This window comes from Podarcis cretensis (genome assembly GCF_951804945.1).
Source record: "Podarcis cretensis genome assembly, chromosome: 8".
NCBI classification, from domain to species: Eukaryota; Metazoa; Chordata; class Lepidosauria; order Squamata; family Lacertidae; genus Podarcis; species Podarcis cretensis.
Window position 1 is genome coordinate 69,593,371 of NC_137177.1, and position 25,525 is coordinate 69,618,895.

The window sequence follows — 25,525 nt, forward strand, 5'->3', positions numbered from 1 at the left end:
ATGTGAGTAAACTTCTTGTTACTTTACTCGGAAAGACTCTTGTGTCTTTAAGAGGGATTAAAGGGGACACCAGGAAATAAACTTAACTAAGAGATTCAAACAAATCTGCAAACTAGCTTCCAGCTATATTGAGGGGAATCTGCTCTGCTACATCACTTACTAGCGTGAGTGAAGGAAGTATAATACTTATCTAATATATCCTTTCCTATTATCCTCAACATTCCCACAGAAGAGACCCTGAGCATCATCTAGTCCAACCCCCTGCAATGCAGGAATATGCAGCTGTCCCATATGGGGATCGAACGTGCAACCTGGGCGCTATCAGCGTCACACTCTATCCAACTGAGCTATGATAATTCTGAAGGAAGCCTGATCATAAAGCACACTGTAGAAGGCAGGGACTCTCCTTGATGCTATGCTCTTGAAAAGATGTAATTGTCAGCAGTGAGTGCATTTGAAGATGTTTAAACATGAAGTGCCCAAAGCAGCTCGCAACGTTTAGGGTTCCAAGTAAAATATTAAAAACTAAACAAAAATGAAACACACAGACACAACCTGGCAGATGATGTGAACCAAGTAACAGCTAGGGAAACAAGCAAAACTGGCAGGCGCTGAAAATGAAGACGTCAGAGGCAGGCCTGAACAACAAATGTCTTCAGCCTTGAGGGAGTTGAAGGGATTTCCCAGGAGAGGGCATTCCCAAGCCTGGGCAAAGCCACAGGATCAGATATTAGCAGGATATGCACCAGGTCTCTGCAGAGGACCTCAGGGAGCAGGGTGGCAGAAACTTGCAAATGACAAGGCTAATGTTGGCTTCCAGTGCCATCGCTCCTGAGGAATGAGGTTGGAATGAAGTGATGGAGTGCTCACATGGAAGGATGGACCAGACTACAGGTGAAGAACTGCTCTGAGATATTTGCCCAGGCTTGGGAATGCTGTCACTCTCAGGGGGAACCTCTATAATCACCACACATAAATCTAATGTATTTTAGTTTGTTTTGGTCTGGTCTGAAACAGGTGTGGTAAGCCTTAGGGCTCTACAACTGCCATCATCCCTGCACACTGGCCGTGCTTCATGGGGCAACACCTGCAGGGCCAAAGGCTCCCCACACCTGGTTTGGAAGCATCAGTGGAATCCTACTGATCGTGCTGAAGCAGCCTAGCCAAACAGCAATGTCTCCACCACCTACTTGTAGATCTGAAAGATGAGTGCCTCTTCGCCGCTGGTAGTGAAACGTTCCCTGTACAACTCTCCGTGCGAGGTGAGATCACTGAGGGATAGGCTTCCAAGGCTCCCTTGAAGGGCCAGATCTCCTTCTACAAGAAGAGAAGATGGTTCAGACACCACACGAGTGAGCATTCACTGCCAGCAAATTTACAGTAAAAGGGGCCAGGGAGGCGAGAACAGACGTGGGTTATGAGAAATTGAAGGGGACGTTTCAAGGTGCTCTCTGGCTGACAGCAATAATCAAGCTGTAACTCTCAACTCCCTCCTGCTCAGCACCCCACAACAGGGGAAGGGATCAAGATTTTGAGGAAGCCAAAAGAAAAAGAAAAGCCTCTTCCTTGAAAAGATATATAATGGAAGAGAAGGAGGAGGGCTGGTTTTTCAAAACTAGTAAAGCCCTGATAGGTGAATCTACCGTACCAAACTAATAATAACTGACGTTGTCTTTGCTTTCGTAATGCACTTCTTCAATTATGTACCACATAAACAACCAAAGCAAGACCGAAGGATTTTCTTGCTAATAGAATGCCCAGTGTTCACCAGCAGCTCAGAACAAAATTTATCAGCCAGCAGGTCATTTTTAGCTGTAGTTTACATGGTGCTCTGAAGTGCCTTCTTAGCAAGTCGCTTGCTTTGCCACTTCAGGAAGGCCACACACCTTAGTTTCTGCTTGTGCTTAGCTAAATGAACTAAAACCAACATTACATGCAAACTGGGACATATTTGCTCTTTGCCAGATGTCAAAAAGCCATGAATTTGGAGATCTGAGTCTCATCACCAAATTCAGCTGCATGTTCCCTTCCTCCGGTTTTCTGCTTGGCAAATTGGGTATTTAGCAAGTCCAAAAGGGACATTATGTGGCACAAGGGAGTAAGACCGGCAGTGATTCCCAAGTGTGAAAATCATCCCGAAACACAACTCTCTATAATGAAATCCCCACCCCATAAGAAGTGTAGGCAACTCACACTCACCAATCATTTCCACATGAGTGGCCAGTTTAGATACATTCGCTTTAGCAAGTTCATTGGTCGTCTTATTCAGAACTAAGGAGAGGGAATGCACCTAATAAAGCAGAAAGGATGAGACTGGAAACATGCTCAGATGTATGACCTTTTCCATCCAAGTGCTACAAGCCTTCCTCCTGAATATTATTCCTCAAGGCACATTTTAAAGGTCATCCTTATGAGACAAGAGATTCAAGACATCCAGAAAGCAACAGGAGCTAGCAATACAGGTAAGAGACACATCCAGTGGAATTTGCCTTACCATATAGCTGGCTACATACTGGCTCTAAGAGTTACTTTGACAGGAAGGCTAAATTCAAACACTACCCTGGCTGTTGATTGTATCAACCACAGTTCAGAATACAAACCATGATTTGGGTGTTTGTTTGTTTTTTAAAGTCAGGCAAACCATGGATTACAGTTGTTTCTTTGCTTTCAACTTCCGATTGCTTGGCAACCAGAGGAACATAGGAAACTGCCTTATAATGACCATTGGTTCATCTATGACCATTGGTTTACACTGTCTGGCAGCAGCTCTCCAAGAATTCAGACAGGGGACATTTTCTCACCCCTACCTGGAAATGCTAGAGATTGAACCTAAGGCTTTCTTTTGCATGCATAGCAGATGTTCTGCCACAGAGCTATGGCGCTTCCCCAAATATCCAGCTCACAGGTCCAGGTTCAGTGGTCTCCGGAAACAGGGGGACAGCTACAACAATGGCTTGTCAGCATTAAAACACTATGCCAAATCATAAACAAACCATGGTTTACAAAGCCACATCAAACCAGTTTCTGATTCTGCACTGAGAGCTAATTATAAGCCAGTTTGCAAAATGACAACGCAAAGGATAAATTTCCTTTAACAATGGTTTGGCACGATGTCTGAATCAAGCCAACCTTCATGTCTCCAAATCTCCTTCAGAACTTTTGTCATCGGAACAATCAGAAGTATGTTTTGAAATACATCTGAATGCCTACTCAAAAAACAAATACAAACTTACATATTGATTTGCCTTATTGGTTTGTAGTCAACACAAGCCTACCTTCATGCTTGACTTGGAAGAGAGGCAAAGTATTCCCACCTGCATACAAGTTTGGAGAACAGGAGAGCCAGCAGAAGTTTCTTCTCTTCTCCAAACTTCTGTGCAAGTGAGGGTCAAACCAGGCATGACATGCAGTTATCCTTGTAATAAAGAGCCAACATGAAAAGCACAATGAGATGGAATGAGGAGTGCTTCAACCCTTTGCTTCTGTCACAGTCCTGAATTATGCCCTGTAAAGTCTTCAGTTGGCAAGGGGAGGCCATTGCAGATAGCAGGCAGAAAATGTGATGATTCCATTCGGGACCAAAAGAGGAACAAAGAGTGAATGACCCCTCGTGCCACAGTCTGAATCCATCTCCTACCCATCCATGGCACCAGCTGTTTTATTTCTTTTTAAAAATCAGCTATGCAAGAGCAAACCACATGATGCACTGGCTTAACAGAAGACTCTGCCTCTGTCACAAGATATCTGACAAGTGCAGACCTTGGAAGAAAGCCACTTTTCTTCCATTTATACTGCTGTTTAGAGAAGTGAAGCTCCTGGTTTGAATCCAACAAAGCTCTACTCAAGAGTAGTAGACCCATTGAAATGGAAGTGCCTCTTGGCCATGTCCCTAAACGTCAATAGGTCTGCTCTGAGTATGATTAGCATTGGATACAACCCTGTTTCTCTTCTCCAAAGTGGCAACCCAGAAGAGTCTATTGGGAGTCCTACTTGCCAAAGGGACAACCTGGCAAGTAGTCACTGCATGAAGACATAATTTATGAAGACAAACAGGACCCCCTGCCCCTCTCGTACCTTCAGATCCAGTTTGGTATTTAGAGAGTCCTGGCCTTCCGAGGCTGACAATACATTTGCCTCCGATTTAACGGTATGCTGCACATCTTCAGGCTGTGACTTCAAGCTGTGATTCTCGGCAGTTGACCCAATCCCAAAGAAGTCCAGTATCACCACCCAAGTTTGCAGAGTTATCAAAACATCCAAACAGTTAAAGTCAACATCCACAATACGGTTGATTCTGCCATAACTGGAAGAGAACTCTGGGTGCTTCTTGTCCACCAGCAACATGTTGATGTGGACCAAGGAATCGTCAAAGTCGCTCTTCCCGCAAGGTGTAGCTGTCCTTTCGGCGGTGGGAGAAGGGGGCGGCGTTAACGGATAGCCTGAGTCTGCATCTTCTTTGTGTCTTCTTTGGGAGACGCAGGTGGGCCGCTGATACAGCTGGAAGACATTAGGAGCTTCCTCCATATGAGAAGGGAGGGAACGGGGCATGTCTGGATATTCCACATTAGACACGGATGGACAAGACTGGGAAAGGTACTCCTTGTGTGCTAAACTGGATGGTTTGGGTGCTCCGCGTGACACCATGAGGTTCTTATACAGAGAGTCTGGATTCTTCTCCAGAAGATCCTCCATCAGCAGAGAACGTAAGGCAATCTGAATGGATAAGGTATGAGGGTGGTCCTTGGCAAACTCAACATCAAAATCCTGAAATTTCAAGCTAACCAGGCCTTGTGCCCCAAGCGTAAGGTCACCACTCAGCTGAACCTGGAGCTCTGAAATGTGAAAGGTGGCTTGTATTTGAGTAAAGGACTGTGCCACTTCCTTGACAGGCACAAATTTGTTCGAAGACGCAGAAAAGCTGGAGTGACTGAAGAGCCCGTTTTCCTTCCTGTCAGTGGAAAAGTCCGTGCTCATGCTGCGGAGCGATACTGATGGGGAGCTAGAGCTGGGATATGGGGAGGATGGAAAGCTGGATGGTGGCTTGGTCAAATCTTCACTGCAAACTAAGTTGTCAAGGGTTTGCAAGACTTGCTCATACACATGTTTTGCCAGCACCACCTTTAAGGGAAAAGATGTGCATTGTAAAACACTTTGGAAACTGAGTTTCAAGAAGTCTGGTGATACTTTCAACCACATGTATCATGCTTCTTCTGGCATGAGAGTAGGGCTGTTCAGATGAAATTTCCCCCACTTCTTCAGTGAACACATGGTGGGGCAAAGATGGTTCACTGGAACTTACCATCCTCTGCTGGATAAAGGGACCCAATTACTGCTGGACTAATGTCTCCAACTTATCAAGACAGAAAACTCGTCAAGAAATCTGCATGTGCTCCTCTTCCGCCTCTCTTCCAGGAAACCTCAGCTTAGTTTCCTGTGTAGCCTAGATCAGAAGTCCTTTTGTCTCTTGCCTACTGAGAAAAAAATTCTCTTCTCTTACCTTTAAACTAATTATCTTTCCTTAGCTTTAAACTAATCTTTCCCGCCACCTCTATTTTCTTCCAGAGCTCCTCTGCTGTTGCCAAATTGTTTCTAGATAGGCAGGAGAGAGAAGGACTTCTGGCCTAGGCTAGACAGGAAACAAAGCTGTGGTTTCCTGGCAGTGGAATGTATGCAAACTACTTGAAGAGTTTCCTAACTAGGCAACTTGGAGGCATTAGCCCAGCAGCGATGGGCTCCTGGACCAGGAGAAGAAGAGCCTAACTACGGCTGCCAGTCCAGGCCTATTTTACTGATGCTGTGCAGCATTAGTGAGAAAGAGCTCTCTACACCTGCAAGATGGTGGAAGTACCGTCAGTGAAGAATTGTGGCCAGCAGGTACATTAGCCTGGAAGCAGTATCATACTGTAAATGCATAAGGGGAGTTTCTTCCGAACAGCCCTTGTTAAATTATTATTCACACTAAACTCCATGCTACAAAATCAGCTAGAGGACAGTATGCTGGCAGGACCATACTTTTATTGCAGGTGCTTGAAACTGCCCCACACAGAGAGAGGCCACTTTGTGAATTACCACAAAATAGACGGAGGAGTTAAAGGTTATCACACAGGGACCACTCTAAAGCATTTTAAATGTCTTGGGGGTATTGTTTTGATTTGTTTTAACTATTTATTTTGTGCTTTCATCCCTTTTATCTTGTGAACCACCCTGAGATCTTTGGACGAAGGGTGGTATATATATGTAATCAATAACAAATAATATTAATAATAATAAATGCAGCATGTGTACCACAATGGCATCATGGTCATCTCTAGCAGGAGGAACACTACCCAAAATTAGAAACAGAAGTGTACTCTACCCGCAGAGGGTTGACAAATTTCCCCTCGATCCGCATAAGGCTTGAAATTTCAACATCATCGTTCATGGAGAAGGCCAACTCTGCATCGCGCTCTACTGGAATCTTCTCCAGTTTGAACTGGATAGTGGCATTATTCAAAATATGAAATGCTGCAATTAAGGAGACGTGTGTTCAACGTTATTAAGGTCTGAATTAACAGTCACAGGCGTTATGATCTGATAAGGACCAGAGATGGGCCATCCCTAATGATGATGATAATAATAATAATAATAATAATTTTATTATTTATACCCCGCCTACCTGGCTGGGTTATGCCAGCCACCCTGGGCGGCTCCCAGCAGAATAGTAAAAACACGATAAAAACACTCCAGGCTATAGGTAGCAGCTTCACCAGCCAAGATGGAAACCTCGATTCCAATTCTGTTGTTTGAACTCACATGCTGAAAAGGTGCTGCCTGCTACAACCCGTAACAGCCTGCATTATGCAAATTAGTGATTAGGCGTTCACACATTCACTCAGTAAGAACTGAAGAAGAGCCCTGCTGGATCAGGCCAAAGGCCCATCTGGTCCAAATACCCTGTTCTCACAGTGGCCAACCAAATGTCTATGGGAATCCAACGAGAGCTCTCTCCCCACCTGGAATTCCCAGCAACGGGTATAGTCATCGCAGATAGCAGTCACTGACAGCCTGATCCGCCATGAAATTGTATAATTCTCTTTTAAAGCCATCCAAATTTGTGTCTGTCACTACATCTTGTGGGAGCAAATTCCACACGTTAACTACACCTGAACTAGAGTGGTACCTCTGGATACGAACTTAATTCGTTCCGGAGGTCCGTTCTTAAGTTGAAACCATTCTTATCCTGAGGTGCGCTTTCGCTAATGGTGCCTCCGGCTGTGCGCGCACCTCTGCCGCATGACTTCTGCTCGCATCCCGGGGCAAAGTTTGCAACCAGGAGCAACTACTTCCAGGTTAGCAGAGCTCAGAACCCGAAGCGTGCGTAACCAGAAGCGTTCATAACCAGAGGTACCACTGTGTGTGCTGTGAAGAAGTACTTCCTCTTGCATGTCCTGAATTTTCCAATGTTTGGCAGCGCACAATTCTCATTACTGGGGCTTTTGTCCGTGCTGAGGTTTGCAAAAGTTTTAAAAAAGAAGAAGCAGAAGTCTCTCCTCCTGCTACTAAGTGTAGCGCAGTACGAACAGAAGACCATGCTCGCCCACAGCCCTGAAAAATTCCAGAGGTTTCTGGGAAGAGATGACAGTCAAAGCCAATTGCCTTTGACTATCTTCTCTTTCCAGAATCCTCTAGAAATACAAAGCCATGCTAAGCTGTGCAAATCTGTTAATAATCAGTAAACAGTTGAGATCTTTTGTGTCTAAAATTACTTCAAAATGGGAAGAAGCTATAGATCGGTGTTTCCCAAACTTGGGGTCTCCAGTTGTTTTTGGACTACAACTTCCAGTGGTCAGAGCTGATGGGATTTGTAGTCCAAAAACAGCTGGAGACCCAAGTTTGGGAAACACTGCTATAGATGAAAGAAAACACCAATTACTACTTAATACAAGGGTGGGGAACCTTTTTTTTCCCCAGTCCGAGGGCCACATTCCGTGCAATCTTCCAGGGGCCACATGCCAATGGTAAGCAGAGCATCAAATGTAGATTTCACCTTTGTGCAGTAGGCTAGTTTTTTATACACACACTTTACCCTCCATTCTGGCAAGCAAGAAGCATTATCAGGACACATTAAAGCTAGGCAAAAACTCCCAAGGAGACTGTGATGCAAGATCAATGAAGAGTCCCAAGTGCCAGAAAGAGGCCTAGACATCTGCATATGGTCCCTGGACCCAAAGTTCTCCACCCCTGACTTAGATTGACTGCATGGTTACCAATAAATCCGTAGCTCTGACAAGTGGGAGCAAACGAGCCCAAGCCTTGTTTAACTCACCATGGCCTTTATGTAAGGATTCAAAGAAATCGTGCCGAGTGAACTGAGGATCTTCCTGGCTGCTTCCACTGCTGCTAGCAACACCTGAAGGAGGGTGCAGTGCATCTGGCATCTCAGAAGAAGCTTCTTTCTTGGCTGCTAAATGACTGCTGTTTAGAGAATACATTTTAATATCTCTGATTTCAACTTGAAGCCTATCACTTCTCAGGCTGTCCTCTCCGGCCACAAAATTCTGGATCGATATTTGCCCTAAATGCCCCACCAGCAGCTCTGGGCTGCCCGGCTTCCGGGGTATGGATACCACTGGGGATTCAATGTTCACATTCAAAATAAGCTTGATCGTTTCGGTTTTGAAGCGCACCGGAAAGACCTCCTCCCCTTCGCTGTTTTCCAAATTGAAGGGGTCCCTGGACCGAGGCGTCGTATCGAACAGAGACACCATTTCGCTATACTCGGCCGTCTTCGTGGCCAAGACGGTGGTCACTTTCGTGGCTGCACTCTTCAGCATGCTGCGGAAGTTCTCCTCCAGCTCATCCATGGACAAGGTGATCTCTTTCAAGAACTTGGCCGAGTGGTTGTAATGTAGCGAGGCCATCCTGAGCTGGAGTGAGCACTCCTCTTTCGACTTCTCTGAGAAAGTGAAGCTCAAGGCGTCAGGAAGGCTACTGGCATCGTCGAACTGGAGAAACGTAGGCTTGAAGGAGCCCGTGACCTGGGTGAGGTTTTCATACCGCATCATATTCCCAATGCTTACGACATACTGGTTTTTCATGCTGTCCAGAGTCAGGTCCATAAGATGCAAGCAACCCAGAGAGCCATTTATGTCCAGCCGGCTGCCCATGGAGACGTTCACTTTGGTTCCGCCAATGCTCGCCGTTGCAATTTTCCGGCCAAGTTTTTCTCCGTTCACCATCGTAACAGTCCTAAGGAGAAGTACGTTTAACCAGTGGATGTCTACTGCTACCTCTGTACTCTGGGCGTGGGTGGTCTGGAAGGTTTCCTGCTCACTGAAATGCCTTTCTGCATCGGTCATGAGTGGCTGAGGACTAGAATCGTCTTTCTCCTTTGGGAAGGACTTTTGGAGAAAGCCAATCAGCTCAACGATCGTCTCCGGGTTGAGAATGATATCCAGGTTGTTCATCTGAACCGATATCACTTGGAGAGTGCTGTCCAAGTTCATGGAGGGGCACTCTGCACTCACAAACTGGTATTCCAACTTAATTAAGGATTCGTCGTCCTGTGGGAAGCTGCCAGGCAAATCACTTGATGCCACAGCGTATTTCTTGGTTGAGTGCACCCTGTCAGCTACACAAGTCTCATCGAGCCCACCGACAGGGGACTGGGCTCTGCTGTCCCGGAGGCTTCCTGTTGGAACATCGAAACTGAGATTCTTGTGAGAAGCCATCAAGAGGTCAAAATCAGAACCGTAGGTTTGCATAGTGTCAACCAGCAGCAAGCCATGGACTGTGAGGCAAACTTCTGCGTCGTAAGGCCTCTTCACAAAATGCGCATTCGTGCCGAAAACCTTGAGGACGGAGATATACCGGCCGTTGCTTTCAACGGCTAATTGCATACAGTTAACTTGGAACTCTGCTAAAAGCAGTTGCGATTCTACAAGGACTTCCTTAGTGTGTTGTTCTACCACCATCACGCTCTGTGTTAAATTCACCACAGAGCTGTGCAAACTTCCGCGCTGGTCCAGATCTGAAAAAGTCACCTCTTTGCCTATCTGCGAAGAGCCCGCAATGTCCGTATCAGATGTGCTCAGCCTTCCAAAGCAGTTGTTCAGAGCCATTATTTTATCCTCGTTGATGTGTATTTTCAAATCAGGCAGGTTCCCAGACAAGACGGCTCCTGGGTACTTGGGATCAGAGGTGTAGATCAACCTGCGTTCCAGCTGCAAGTGGACGTTGAATTTCTCCACCACATGGGTTGGACCGACATCACTGTCCTGGGCATGCTTCCAATTGTCTTTCACTCGGCCGACCATGATCTGCAGATCCATGAATGACAAGCTGTAGGTCTCATACATTTTTTTGCTCATCAAGTGCGCCTGCAGCTGCGCTTCACTGATTTCTACCCCCGTGAACTTGAGAGTTTTGTCCTCGCCAGCCACACTAATTTCAGGAGGCGGGCTGCTTGGAGGGGTTGCAAGAGGCGTTTTATACTCATCATCGCTCAGGTCACTCAGCTCTGAAGATGGACCACCGGAGCTCCTCTTTTTGTGCTCCTCTAGAAGATTGAGAAGACAGGAGAGAGAAATTTAGTCAGGTATTCTCTCTTTCTCAACCTTATGCTCAAAGTCTATCCATGAACAAAGCCTGTCTGCGGCAACCGGACAGCGCCAATCCTGAATGTATTGGATTTGTGACCATTATGCTCATTTGCCTTCAGTAGCAGTAAAGCTCTCCTGGATGAAGTATTATTTGCCTCTGGTCTATTTTTTGGGAATCCTGTAATGTGCTAAGTTTCTTTTACTCTGCTAACTATACGTTGGAATCTGCTCTGGGTCAATATGAGCAGAATTCATGGCATAAATATGTGTAATTAGAAAAGAAACTGGCATAGGAACTGAACTCCTTGCTGCTTCCAGGATTCTGGTTCCTTGCATTCTAAATCAAAATATTCAGTCACAGTTTTAGCTGTTTTTTCAAAAGGGTTTTTTTTTTAAGTACTAGCACTGGCAATACCCCACAGATTCTCTTCCTATTCAAAGCATTTTGAATAAAATAACAATTTTCTGATTTCAAGATTAACAGGCATGCTCCTCCTCCACCACCATCACCCTACTAAAAGTGTAAACAGTACCTTGTGTGTTGGTAAGCAGCATTCTTCCCAAATCGATCACTACTAAAACTGGATCAGCAAATTTAAAGTCATCAGGGAAGATCACCTGAGGAGCAGAAATATCAAGGCACACTGTCCAGCGTTTGCTTTCTTCCTGAAAAGAAAAAAGAAAACAAAATTTAAAAAGAAGTTTATTGATTATATATAGGTCCAATAAGATTGCAAGAAAACAGCTAGCCCCAAATACTACAAAGGAACATTATAACAATTGTTGTTTATATTATGTGCAAGCCTCTGTTCATTTGGTTTTGCTGTTCTCATTTTTGCTTTCTTAGCTATTGTCATTTTTATAACTGCAATCATAAAAATAAAGCAGTAGAAATGAACAGCTAATAATTGCAAGAGCACTTTATGAATTTTATTTATTCAAGAAGCTGAATATTATCCAAGTTGTGTACGTAACAGGGTAAAACAATTACCAATAACATATAGTTTAAAATCAGCAAAATTTAAAACTAAGTAAATGTAACTTTCATTTGGTTGAAACGAAAAGGGTTTTAACAGGCATCTAAAACATATAAAATGAAGGTACCTGCCAAACGTTTATTCAGGGAGTTCCAAGGCGCACAAAAATTAAAAACAGCACTGACAAATCAGTATAGAGAAACAAAAAGAGTGGATAATGCTTGGGTAACAAAAACATCTTCATAGTATGTCCGAAGACAACCAGAGAGGAAGCTGTTTTTGTGAGCGAGTAATCCCCTTCCCCCTTAAAAATCCCCCCCAAAACAGAACCAAAATGGGCATAAAATGGGGTATTTCCCACCTGTAAAAAAAGGTCAACAATTTTAACCTGAACCCCTAAAAATAGGGGGTAGATCACTGTCAGATTTTAATTCTGAAAGTTGATCGCAGTCCCTCAGGAGTTGGCCACCCCTGCCATAAATAAACCAGTTAGCTAGTGTAACTGATGTAAAATCGGTATAATTTGAGCCAACTCTTGTATGGGAAGCCACCTTATAATGAATAAGAATTATCTACACAGTGACTGGCAGCTGCTCACCAGGAATTCAGGCAGGGAACATTGAGAGCCCTACCTAGCAACCTTTCCTGCATGCAAACCGGGCGCTCTGTCACTGGTTCTGCTATTCATATTCCAGCCAAAATCCAGGCCAACCATAGTTTGCAAAAAAAATATATAAATAAAAATCCATGCAAATTTCCCCCCTTAATATACCACATTTTGTACACTTAATTTTTCAAAGTGTGTGCTTGTCCATTGGTCCTCTCTCTCCCTTCTGATCCAGAGACCGACATTACATTAAGCTACTTTCACGCTGATACACATAGATGCAAAGAGCACAAGTCACCATCCTTTGAAGTCCCCTTACAATGAAATCCCCCACAAGCAAGCGGTCGATGGTTTGCCTGATTTCGGCTTTCGTCTGCATTTTGAGCTTGTTGTACTGTCTCCTGGCAGCTGCAGCCACTCTCAGCTCCAGCTCAGACTGGCATCCGAAACCTGCACCGAGAGACAGACAGAGGTGGATGCCGGAGTTTGCTTACACTTCAATGGTACAGAAAGGAAAAAAGTAACAATCAATGGAGATAAGTTTCATAGGCGGGAGAAAAAAAGGGGGGGCGAGATTTCTAAGTTAAGAGAAGGTTATTTTCCCTCTTTTATGAGCATAAAAGTCAGAAGGAGCGTCTCTCTCTAACTAGGCAAATAGTGTAACTGACAATTTGGGAGTTGCCTCTTCTTAATTCTAAAATAAATGTTCTATGCAGGAAATGTCCATAATTGAGAAAACTTCCTCTTCCTGCACCCGCCAAGACATTGTTAAAAGCCAGTCACACATTCCATTTGGACTTTATGAAGATAAAACAATGTTCACAGAGGACTCATAAGCCATCGCAGATGTCATTTATGTGCAAGAACCACTCTATGCTCACAAAGTTATTTCTCTCCCAGGTTTAGCTCCAAGAGGGTAATTAGTAATTCACCCCTTGCTGGAACTCTGCAGGTATGAGCTGAACAGCCATCTGTCGATGGTAATCTACCTCTTGATTTCTTGTACTGAGATGCTCTTATTATTCTATGCCTCTTACTCTCCCTGGGGGCTCAAAGTCTCCCAGACACTGGATGTGGAAAATCATCCAGGAGTCAAGTCTGCTCAGGAATACTTTATGATGACCACATCAAGGTAATGCAATAAAAATTCTAACTTGATGGCCATCACAACATATTGGGGCAGTGAGTTCCATAGCTTACATATAAGAAATCTCATTCAATTCTTACTAGTGCACATGCATTGTACCGAATAAATTCTTTATTTCTACTTTGACAGTACTTAAGTATGAAGAAATAAAAAAAGAAAAAGAAAGGAAAGGAAAGGAAAATAAAGAAATGTAATTATTCTAGCAAAAAACAAGAAAGGTTAACCTGAGGTATGAACCCTTCCCTTGTAGAAGAAATCGGCTACTTTCTTAATGGCTTGTGGATTGTAAATAATATTTAGAGGTCGGGTACTGACTTCCAGACGTCTCTCAAAATTGCTGCGAACTGGGTTTCTCTCATACAGCATCTCAAACACTGGAACAGCAGGATCAGCAGCTGAATCAAAACAGAGCACAACATAGATCAGCAATGATGCCACCGACACGCACAGCGCCCAGGTGTATTTTCAGTTGTTAACAATAGATTTGCTACAAAAATGAGAAATGTTACCAGCGCTTTCATTACTCGTGTCTGAAGAGGACGTCTGGAGACCAATGGAAGAGACACAGCCGACTTCTTTTTGCTGATGAGAACAAGAAAGATATTACTATAGTTTATTATTTACTGCGTTTATATCCCACCTTCTCCTCCAAGGAGCTCAAGGCGGAGTATATGGCTCTGCCCCCTCCTCATTTAATCCCCACAACAACCCTGTGGGGTAGAATAGCCTGAGAAGCAGTGACTGGCCCAAGTTCACCTAGTGAGAGCTTTATGGCCCAGTGGAAATCTGAACCCTGGTCTCCCAGGTGCAAGTGCAATGCTCGCACTGCTACACCAAACTGGATCTCGCCACACTGTACCCTGTGTGTTACATCTTGCTCATCCAGCATCTATTCGAAACAAAACGTTCTACATTCTGTTGTAATTTCTATCATTTCTTGGGCTTATTGGTGCAACTAATGGCCTTGTGGAATTTTAATAATGGCAGATGCAATCCTAAACACATATCCACTTGGAAGCAAGTCCCGTTGAAACCAATGCAGCTTACATTCAAGTAAATCCTTTTCAGAGTGTGTGATCAAATTCACAAATAGAAATCAGAATGAAAATACTTTTTTAAAAAAATGCATGCCCCTTTTTTGCAATCTCTCTAGCTCAAGGCAAATCATTAAGGTATGGGTCACTAACCTGTGGACCTCCAGATACTGTTGGACTATCAACTCTTATCATTCCTGATTTTGGGGCCATGCTGACAGAGGATCATGGGAGTTGCAGTTCAGAAGAACTAGGGGGCAACAGGCTGGCACAAGCTGCTTTAGCAGATGTGCCTGCAGCCCAAAGCTGGATAATCCCCCCAACTCACTTTAGCAGAAAACTGGTTGTCCCCCGACCCCTTTTATGAACACAATGTAACATATATGTTAAATTCCAAGTTCTGCAACAAATGTTATCGGCACAATTCAACATACGGGGTTAGGGAAGACAAGGACAGGGAATATGGTCCCTTCCGTCGCTAAGTCTCGTAGGAAGAGGCCACCAAGCTGAACCTTGAAAAGGGAAGAATTCCTCCGAGGAAGAGATTCTGCTAAGATGGTTACTCCTAGAAAAAGAAGCACACAAAAGACAGTGTCATGTTGACTCAAAAAAATAGTCACGGCATTGGTCTGCTGAAAAACAGAAACAAGGAAGATAAATACCCCTTGACAGCAAGGGCTAATGCATCTTGTTTGTTACAAACGCTGCTGCAATCATGTCTGTCCCATATGATATTTCCCAGCAGTGCAAGTGAGACTCTGCTTCAAATCCAACCTATGTGGAGGCACATTGACCTACATAAGGAACAGGGCCTTTTCCATTGCAGCCCCAAGGAGAATGCAACCATGACATTTTGTTTGGTTGCAAGAGCCGTATTAAAGAACTGGCAGTGTCTGGGCTGTCACCAATAAATGCTAGGTTGGCTCCCTTGTGGGCCTCGTCCGAGCACAGAAAATCACCCACATATAATTGTGCGAACTGTGTTGGGGGGCAGGTCTAAAGCTACCAAAGGATTGTCAGGGATACTGATGTATGGCTGGCGCAGGGAACCCACCTCGTCCTTGTATCCCACTGCCATTTTCTTATTGCCTGGTAAGGTGCCTATTTTGAGCAGCTCGCTGTTACTGCAATTCTCACCAATACCACTACTTCCTGATGGCATGTGCTGTTCAAGAGCAGAAGAGACTGCTTAGAAGGTTTTCCTGCATTAGAAGTGTTTAACACTGCACTAGTGGTCCCCTGCACCACTGGAGATTCCAGTTCATAATTTTAACAGAAAGAGGTTTCTCTCTCGTGCGCACACACACAATCAATACCTGAAAATTCAAGCTGCATGAAAGCTCTTTCATGGGCCTGCAGGCCCTTCTTCCCAGCATGCAGCAAAGTGACAGAGCCACCTTGCAGCTGGAGATTTAACTTTGCCAAAACGTGATCCCTCTTTGTGAAGGTGTTTATGTTGGAGACATCTGCAGCTGGATCAAAAAAATCATCGGCACCTAATAATACAAGGAGAGGAAACAGCAGAGACTTTAGAAAATGCAAAGCACTTGCAAGCAAATCTGCCCAACCTTAACTAGAGAGTAAGAGCTTCTGGCCATTAATTGTGCTGTTGTTTTTTTGAGATTTTTTTTAAAAAAAATATATGAATACTACCGCACAAACTTAAAGGAGCACAAAATAATTATTTTTAACAATGAACAGAAATCCACGCTTGGCCCAGACCCCTATCTCAGAATTTAAGAAGGCTGGATGGAAGAGACCCTGCAGAATCAGCAGGAAAGTCCCCCAGATCCTTCTGGATGCCAAGACAACTCATATTTTGCCAGAGGCAGATCATTTTAACAGATGTGGAACAGGTTTTAAACTGGCAGGTACAGGGTTTGAGTGCCAATTAGACTCTTTATCAAAACCTGGTCTTTGGAACAGCCATCCACATTTTCTATTGCCAGTCCCAGGAATGGAACAACACAGCTCCCAACTACATCTAGTAAAAACAGGCTCTTACTGGTTTTCCAGCATAATCGGCATGGATATGTATTGTCCATGTAGTACACCACAACTACGCGATTTTAACACACTTTTTTAATAAAGTTCCGGGCCATGTTTGTTGTAGGTGTGTGTGGGGAGGGGTCCTTATTGTGTACAGTGTGGCAGCACCTTCACCAAGAGCAAGGATGGAAAACCTGCAGCCACACAAGTCCTGTTGGGACTTCTGACTCCCATCACCATAGCCAACGAACGAGGGATGATGGGAAATGTAGTCCAACAACAACTGGAGGGCCACACGTTTCCCACGACTGATCTAGAGCTTCAGGGTAAGTTTTCCCGTACCAGCGACATCGTCCGGCCTCCACTGTTCAGATGTTTCTGAAAGCAGTCCTTCGAAAGATTCCTTTTCCAGGGCTTCCTGAGAATCGCTGTACCAGCCTCCCCACCCAGGAAACCAGGACTGAAGATAGCGAAGCATTCCGCTGCTGCTAGTATCCGATTCAATTTCAATCGTTTCCTCTGAGGAATCGGTCAGCGGCTCCTTGATGCTCTGCTTGAAATGAGGAAAGGTATGATTCTTTTTTAAAAAAAGAGGAATTTAAAAGGGGTTGCTAATCAGAACTATTTTCTCTTACTGTTGTTACATGCCTGGAGTGAATGCATGATTGACCTGCTTTATCCCTGCTCTTTCTAAACGTGTTTGCTGGAATACTGCTACCACCACACCCTCTAACCTACAGCACGATCCAGTGGCGACAGAAACGGGATCCAAACTGGTATTACCGAAAAACAAAAAAAGGAGATCAGAATAGCTAGGGAGAGCCCCAAGATTTGTGCAAGAACCAAAAAATGATATACAGGGAGGGGGAATCTAAGGGGACAAAGACGTAAACCAAATACAGCCCAATGTGTACTGAGAAACCTCATTAGCCACAGGGTGTTTGTTTTGGGGTTTGTTTGTTTTTTGCTTTGTATCTCACACGGAATACTGGATAAATTCAAACAACGCATGAAATCAAATCAATAATTCTGATGTTATTTCACGTGCTTAAAGTCACTGCTCTCAGACGTTTCCAGGTTGGGTTCGTTTTCTGTTTGCATCTTTAGCAGCTCCAAACCCCCTAAGGTGCTTCTAAATATTGCATCTCATAAAATCTCTAACCTCAGCAAGTTCGCAGAATCTGTTGTACACTATCTCGCGCAAGATTTTCAGCTCCTCAAATGTCTGTTCATCCTCAATGCGCTCTATCTCCTCCTGCAGGCAGAAAAGGAAATGTTGGCAAAAGCTGAAAGACTCAACTCTTCATTCAGATAGCCATTTCTTTTCTTGAAGGAGCCACTTAATCTGAAGTTATGAGAATTAAGCTTTGAAATCGCAACACCAACTTAAGTAAATGGTCCAGTCTGGATGCAAGGCATCTTGGTTTACTAAGGAGAAAGATGCATGAGCTTTGTATGCATGCACACCACCCCCCAACTCCTCAGTGTACCAGATTTCCAGATTTCTGCTATAGTTGCCTATTACATTCTAACGGGAAACTATAGTTACTATGATTGGAACCCATTGTTTGAAGTTGGTTTCAAATCCTGGTTCTAAATAGCACTCAGAGGCCTACTGCCTCCGACACTGGAGGGAGGTGATAACGAACTCCTTGGAGTCTCTGTAAATGCTACTTCTGCAGTGAAAATGTTCAACTTCTGCAAACGCTTGCTGCTGTGCTACTTATAAACAACTGCCCGTTTTACCTAAACATTGCAGCATCTTACAAATATGTATCCCAGGCATAGGCAAACTCCGGCCCTCCAGATGTTTGGGACTACAATTCCCATCATCCCTAGCTAACAGGACCAGTGGTCAGGGATGATGGGAATTGTAGTCCCAAACATATGGAGGGCTGGAGTTTGCCTATGCCTGAATCTGAACAAAGGTAAGCTCTAAAATGTTTCCAACAGGCAAAAACATATATATTTTTTAAGCCATAAAAGCTCTACAATGGATTACGATTATACATGCCAGTTGCAGAGCTATAATCTCAAGATGATGGCTAAGATATGGTAGCCCAGCTGTTTCCCAATACCTGCTCCTCATCAGACAGCTCCACTTCTTTTAACTTCTTGTAATACAGATCTGTGTACAATACAGCATCTTGGGCCCGATGCAACACGAAATCCCAGGAACAGCGTTCCCTCTGCTCTCTGATCTCCGCAATGTGTGCATTCAGAGCAAAAAGCCACCACTCCCGGCAGCTGAAACATTGCAAATGAATGTATTTCTGGTTATTATTATTATTATCATCACCTTCTAACTCACTGCCTCAAGGCATTTTACATGCAATGTAATTAAAAGTCAAAAAGGAAAAGCAACACACACATTTTAAATGAGACTAAAATTCTAACAAGTGGACACTCGTGGTTAGCAGTTATCCCTGAGGTTGCAGAAAGATTCAAGAAAAGAATGAGCTACAAATGGTGCTACAAGGCTCTTGCTTGAGGCAGGCTGCAGGTCTAAATGGGAACACCTTAGCCAAGGAAACACTCTAGCTGGTATTTCGTTTCAAGCTCCCCACTTGTTCAATTTTATCTTCATTAACCACTGTAAGAGAGACCCTACAGCCTGCAAGATAATTTTTTAAAACCTGTTGTGCACTGCCGAAGGGATCGACTGGGTTATACTAAAAAGTCAAAACAACAAGGGGTAGACTATCTCCAACCAACAAGACAAAACTTAAAAACTAAGTTGGGTAAGATAATATAGAATGCTTCTGAATATTACAGGAAAGCGAAGTACAGCTTTAGACCAATATAAAAATATATATAAATGTGAACAAAAAGATAAAAGTTGGTGGGGGGGGGGGATGATACAATAACAAATTTACTTCTCTATGGTCAAAATCTGATTAAAATCCAATAGAATGACAAAAAAAATTGTCAAGCAGATACATTTCAACCCAATCAGCCTTCTTCAGTGATCAGAAGAAAATTATTATAGGCAACCTGTTTACAAAGTATTGGCTGCTCTGTCTAAATGATGTGCTGAGCTCACCAGTCATACAAACTCATGATCACAGGATTACTATGCACAAGTGGTGCTACCGAAAGCACACCACACGAACAAACAAAAGCCCTTCTTCATCTTAGCACTGTTATCTCCATATGTCACTTTGCCAAGCTATGACACTCCTCCAAACTGTAGTTTCTGTGTATGAGCATATTCTTCAGTCGTATTTAAAATTAAGCATAAAAGCAGATGGCAACTCAAGTGTGCATTCTTATCATCATCATCAACAACAAAAAGTATACCAGAAGGTTTAGGGAACAGTATTTAATTAGGAAAGGGAGACTTGTGTGTTATGATTATTTGATCCAAGAAAACAGAGCTCATACTTTCCAGCTACGGGGACCTTTGGCTTCCATCTTCTGAATCTGAGTTGTCGCTCTTTTCGATCCAGCTCTTTCAAAAAGTCCATTATCTGTCGGTATTGTGTCTGTGTGAATAAAATCACCATACAGTGGTTAGGCAATCAGTACGGATGCATTCCGTAACAGAACACAAATGCCAATATTAACGGCTGAACTCAAGAATGAACTTTGCCGCTTTGCCTAAAAAACTGTCCACATGTATAACGAAAAGGCAACATGGGCTTTAAGTAACTGTCCAGGGTAGCTGGCAAGGCTAGAGAGACGCAAATGAGGTAACAGGTTTATAGTTAGTGGCTTTGATAGTTTATTCCCAAATTCAGATTAAAGAAGCTAAAAAAAGTGATGTGAACATAGGAAGCAATTTCTGAAACCTCCATAGATATTGGCTGTGAGGACTCAAGCTTTGTGGTTTGAAGCAAGCCCTCCTGACCTGTTAGATTCGCTGCTGACTACTTGCATTTTTTTGTGGCCTATAGGCATGTAAGGCTATGTACTATTGGTAGAAAAGGTGCAGCATGGAAGATCATCATCATATTTTTTCCCAGTGCTTCAAGTGTTCAAAGCACTCTGTATACATACCTTGTTGTAACCCTTATAACAGATGTGGAGAATCTTTCTCAACCTGAGAACTGCATTCCCACGGTAAAGAAACTTCCAAGGGCATCTTTCTAGGAAGGGGTGGTGCGAGACTCATATACCACCACAGAGACCTTTACGTACGTAAGAAGCTATTTTCCATGGGAACAGAAGCCAATGTTCAATTCTTGATAACTCCACTCAACGCTCCCCTTTCTTTTGACTCCCCCCCCCCCACCAGTTTAAAAGAAAAGGCTCTCCAACATTCTTTACCTGCCATAACTGGGCAGAATAATACAAACCAAGGTCAGAGCTGAGGTTTCCTAAAAGCTGAACAGTTAATGGTTAAAAGGAGACCCAGAGGGCTGGTTGAAATCTGGCCGCAACAAGCCTATGTATTCTCCAATTGGGAGTGGCAGTGGTGAAGCGGCTCTCCTAAGCTGCCAAGCAAGTTCATGGCAAAGGCAGAATTCACACAAGGGCCTTTCTATACAATTCTATACAAGCCTGGAGTAAAGAAGAATGTTAAGCAACACGTGCATGCGTGAAAATATTGTATGCAGGAGAAATGGTACGTGATTCGCTTGAGTGGTATATGTATGCTGGTACTCTGTGTTAAAATGAAAGGTGCATGTTAGCATTCCTCTTCTATGAGTTGTTTGATATGACATTCAGCCTTGATTTGTGTAGGTTTTGCCAACAAGCACTGAATGCCGTTACTGTCTGGCTTTGACAACTGGAAATGTTCGCCTTACAGGGCAACCTCCTTAAAGCAGCTTTTACCTGTGAAAGTTTCAGAGGTATCGTCTCCAGCTGAATGTCAAACTCAAGCCGTGGGGTATTCCGCGATTTGAGGGGCTCCTTGGAACAGTTTCTCTTTAGAAGGGCAGAGGTACACACAGGCTCCATGATGTAGTTATGGTCACGGCTTTCCATGCTTTCATCCATTGCTTCCTGGAAATCATAACCAAGTTAATTCCTCTGAATAGGCAAGCATTTCTCACGCTCACAGGCAAAGGGGTAGAAGAAGAAGCTTTTACCTGCAACTCCCCAGGTGGCAAGTCTCCCATTAAAGCACTATCAGTGTCCCAATAGATGCTGAAGTCAGCAATATCCAGCTGCTTTTTCTTCATTAGCTCCTCCACCTTAAAATGAGGACAACTAGATATGAGCCACAGAAAAACCACACAGTATCAAATAACCAGCACACCTTGTTCCATTTATTACTTTACTGATTTATCAAATTTACAAACATAATACCATCAAGATGGTGCACAAGACAAAGACAGAATATGTTCTAAAAACAACAAAATCGCTTCAACGAAATTTAAAAATGATAGATCTTTACAAATCCTGAAAGCAATAAAAAAAGTTTCTGCAAACATGCTGAAGGTGTCTTCAAGGTGTCTTCATAATCTAAGCATTATGACCAATACACACAGAAAATGCAACCCAGATCATGCTGCCAGAGACAACAACAAAAGATCAATTGCACTGAACTTTAATTGGTGGCCAGGACCTACTACCAGGTCACAGCTTGACTTAACGCTGGTCACAGTAGCAGCAATATGGCCGTAACAATTGGGGTGGGTTCTGAGTCTGAGAAGGTTGAAGACTACTAGTACAAGGTACTTGGTACAACAAATACAGTAACATAAATCAAATCACTTGTTACAGGAAAGAGCCAAAAAAAAATAAATGAGAAGACGTTCACTAGCTGATCTATCCTAAGTGAAAATCACTAGTTAATCTGTCTCTGCCTCAGACCTTAATCAAACCACTGTTTCTTGAACTCACACATCCTTTAGTTGAATTCAGATTTTTCTTCTTCAACATTCCATCCATGGAAACCAGTGGCATTTTTTAAAGCACTTTACACAACACAGCACTGAGGCAATTCTTCACGGGAACAGCATTGACTCACCGGCTCATTTACAGCATTTTGCACAGATACATTTTTTATGCAGACTCCAAATGCGAACGGTTGTGAAGGATTTGTGACGCCATCCTCAAACCTCAGGTGGACATCTTGAATGTTTAACTGAAGGAGGATAAAAGGGAGAAGGGGAGGTTCCCTTCAGTTAGCAGGTACAAACTTATTGCTAACAAAGGTTTTAAACACATAAAACGGACGGAATATCGTCTTAAATAGGGAAATGCTGGTCAATCACCAAAAAGGACTAAAGGTTCCAGTCTGGCATAATATACTGCATAACATTTGCTCATGATACACAGTCACATGCTCAGCGGCAACACCCTTTGCACTTCATCATTTGTTACAGTAAAATCTTCCTCGTTGCTCAAAAGAGCCTATATCGCCTCCCTCCTACTCAAAATAAAGTAACACCCAAGCCATCTTTTCGTAGAGGAAATTACAGGTTGGCTCATTTGCTTATTTAGCTGGCCTTGGTGGCCAAAAAAACAACAACAACCTGTGGCCACCAGAACTCTGTCGCTCCTCACAATGACTGGAATCTTGTACCAGAGAATATATTGTATGTGCCAGAATGAGATTCGGGCCAATCTACTGCTCTCCTCCCCAGCTGTAAGGGAGTGTTCTTGCAAGGATGTTATACTTCCAATGCATTCCAAGCATCTTTTTAAGCAGAGTGCTAAAAATAAGCCTGAGCCCTCCTCTCTAGCTGGACCTGACCACAACAGCACTGCCTCCCTCCTGTGGTTTCCAGCAACTGGTATTCAGAAGCATGACTGTCTCCAACCCCGGAAGCAGAGCATAACCATCATGGCTAGCGGCCACTGATAGCGTTATTCTCCGTAAACTTGCCCAACCTGCTTTTAAAGCCATCCAAGTTGGTGGCCGTCACCACCTCCTGTGGGCGTGAGCTCCGCAGTTTAACTACACGCCGTACGAAGAAGTGCTTTATTTTATCTGTCCTGAATCTTCCAACACTGTTTCACTAGATGCCCGCAAGTTATTGCAAGAGAGGGAGAAAAATCTGCCCACTCTCTCCATGCCATGAATAATACTATATAGTCATACCTCATGTTATGTCCGCTTCGTGTTATGTTCTTTTAGGTTACGTCCCGCGGCGACCCGGAAGTACCGGAAAGGGTTACTTCCGGGTTTCGCCAGACCCGCAAAATGACATCACGCACATGCGCAGAAGCGATGAATCGCAACCCGCGCGTCTGCAGACGTGCCACTGCAGGCTGCGTTCCTTTCATGTTGCGAACAAGCCTCCAGAACGGATCCCATTCGCAACCAGAGGTAACCCTGTAAACTGCTATCATGCCACATCTTACTTGTCTTTTCTCTAAACTAAAAAGCCCCAAATTTCTCTGCTACATCTGCCTGATCATTTTGGTTCCTCTTTCCTGAACCCCTTCCAACTCTACAATATCCTTCTTGAGTCGAGGCAACCAGAAATGTACAGTGTTTTCCAAAAGTGGCTGCACTATAGATTCGTACGGCATTATGATAGCTGCAGCTTAATCTTCACTTTCTTTGAAGGTGGGAGAGGGGAAATTGCAGGTCAAATGGTGAGGCACATCAAGGGCCACATCTGATCCAAGTTGCCCCCCCCCCCCCCCGTTTTAAATGTCATGAAGGCATGTTCCCTATAATCCATCTATCAGTCAATTATGATCCCCACAGGCACTCATCATCCATTCACAATATTTCCTATCCCATATGCTGTGCTTGCTACAGCAACCAGAGAATGTGTTTAGGGGGAAGGAAACTTTTTCTCTGCTTGCACACAGTTATGCTGATGGCAGGGTGAGGGGGGAGACTGTCCACCGATCCAACTTACTTCTATGTTTTCTACGATCCGTGCGACGACAGATGCGGTGACGGAATACCAGTACGATTCTGCTGCCTGTTCCCGCTCTTTCTGAAAGAGAGAAAGAGGAGGGGTTCAGTCTTGTGCAAGTATGAAAAGAACATCTACAAGTGGCTTTGTGGACTAAGCTCGAGGAGAGGAGACATTCCTGAACACTTGTAGGCTCTTAATCAAAATCAACCGCCTATTTCTCATGTTTGAAAATTTCACTGCCTATAACAGAGATGGAGAATTTGTGATCCTCCAGATGTTTCTGGACTAACAAAGTCTCTGATCTCTAACCATTGGCTATGCTGGCTAACACTGTCAAGAAGTTGTAGCACAACAACACAAAGAAGCCCCAGACTCCCCAATCCTGATGTGTAATAAAAGTGCTGTTGCTTACCTACAGCCCCCTGAACAACCAAGATGTTTGAAAGGCCTCCTTTCATATGGACCTGCCCATTGGTTGAGATAATCTTCCAAGGGCCTACTGCATGTCCCATTACCAAAAAAAGATTTTGGTAATACCAAAAGAGATTTTGTTGGTATGAATGTGAAACAGGGTCTTTGCTGTGGCAGCACCCCGATTAGCAAATTCTCTCCCTAGGGAGGCTAGACTGGTTTCATCCAGCCTTTTTATTGGGCAGAAAACACTTGATTATCTTTCCCCAGTACTCTCTCTAAATTTGGGAAACATAGATGAATGTTACTATTAGGCTATAGCTCTAAGATCACAGAATATACAATAGCCAAGTTTAGCCAACAAAATCAGTTCACAGTTAATGGAAAGAGAAAGCATGAGTAAAAGTATGTGGGGTTTTTTTTTTAAAAAAATATTTATTATTGTTTATAGAAAAAGGAACCATTTGTGTGTATGCACATTGCCTTTCAAGGCCATGCCATTTTAATTTGAGAGAAACAAGAATTCAGTTTTCTGGATCCAGCCAGAAGGAATTTAATTTGTGGTTTTAAAGTAATTTCCCCAAATGCAGAGATAGTTTCATTCAAAGCCCCCAAGCAACTCACTTTCCATTTTTCTTCCAGTGCTAATAAAATAGCTGCCTTGCTTTCTTTTTCAAACAGCCTCTCTTTTTCTTCATCAAAATCTTCTTGCTTTTCCAGTGAGCCAATGAGGTGTAATTTCGATACCGATATCACCCATGGATCAGCATGAGGGCGATAAAATGGTATCTGTAATGTTATCTTGCCAATGAAGCCTGTAATTGCCAAGGAGAACAATGTCAGTACGTATAGAAACATCTTCCCTCTCTGTGACTGGTCACTGATGCAGAAGCTTCCAAATGCAAAAGCTTCCCATTCACTCCAAAGGAAGGGGATGCTGTACATAAAAAAAACACCCTGTGGGGTGCCAGCAGAGCTTACGATAAGATGCACTGCCTCTAAATTCCA

General features: G+C 43.6%; 1 protein-coding gene across 12 annotated transcripts in view; it reads right to left on the reverse strand.

Moving 5' to 3' along the window:
- The window catches only part of VPS13D (vacuolar protein sorting 13 homolog D), a 121,288-nt gene that overhangs the window by 88,617 nt on the left and 7,146 nt on the right, over window positions 1-25,525 (reverse strand). For 7 of the 12 annotated variants that reach the window (XM_079986641.1, XM_079986646.1, XM_079986644.1 and 4 more), the window contains 20 exons: window positions 25,142-25,332; window positions 24,104-24,184; window positions 22,255-22,371; window positions 21,371-21,475; window positions 21,114-21,284; window positions 19,719-19,819; window positions 18,413-18,581; window positions 17,497-17,589; window positions 16,677-16,887; window positions 15,662-15,841; window positions 14,780-14,910; window positions 13,821-13,893; window positions 13,536-13,706; window positions 12,484-12,614; window positions 11,114-11,246; window positions 8,306-10,537; window positions 6,356-6,504; window positions 4,075-5,118; window positions 2,200-2,290; window positions 1,191-1,317 (listed from right to left, as the gene is read on the reverse strand). In XM_079986641.1, coding sequence (XP_079842767.1) covers window positions 1,191-1,317; window positions 2,200-2,290; window positions 4,075-5,118; window positions 6,356-6,504; window positions 8,306-10,537; window positions 11,114-11,246; window positions 12,484-12,614; window positions 13,536-13,706; window positions 13,821-13,893; window positions 14,780-14,910; window positions 15,662-15,841; window positions 16,677-16,887; window positions 17,497-17,589; window positions 18,413-18,581; window positions 19,719-19,819; window positions 21,114-21,284; window positions 21,371-21,475; window positions 22,255-22,371; window positions 24,104-24,184; window positions 25,142-25,332 — 5,701 coding nt within the window. The remainder of the gene's footprint in view (window positions 1-1,190; window positions 1,318-2,199; window positions 2,291-4,074; window positions 5,119-6,355; window positions 6,505-8,305; window positions 10,538-11,113; window positions 11,247-12,483; window positions 12,615-13,535; window positions 13,707-13,820; window positions 13,894-14,779; window positions 14,911-15,661; window positions 15,842-16,676; window positions 16,888-17,496; window positions 17,590-18,412; window positions 18,582-19,718; window positions 19,820-21,113; window positions 21,285-21,370; window positions 21,476-22,254; window positions 22,372-24,103; window positions 24,185-25,141; window positions 25,333-25,525) is intronic. The other 5 variants (XM_079986647.1, XM_079986638.1, XM_079986645.1 and 2 more) reach the window with 2 other exon arrangements.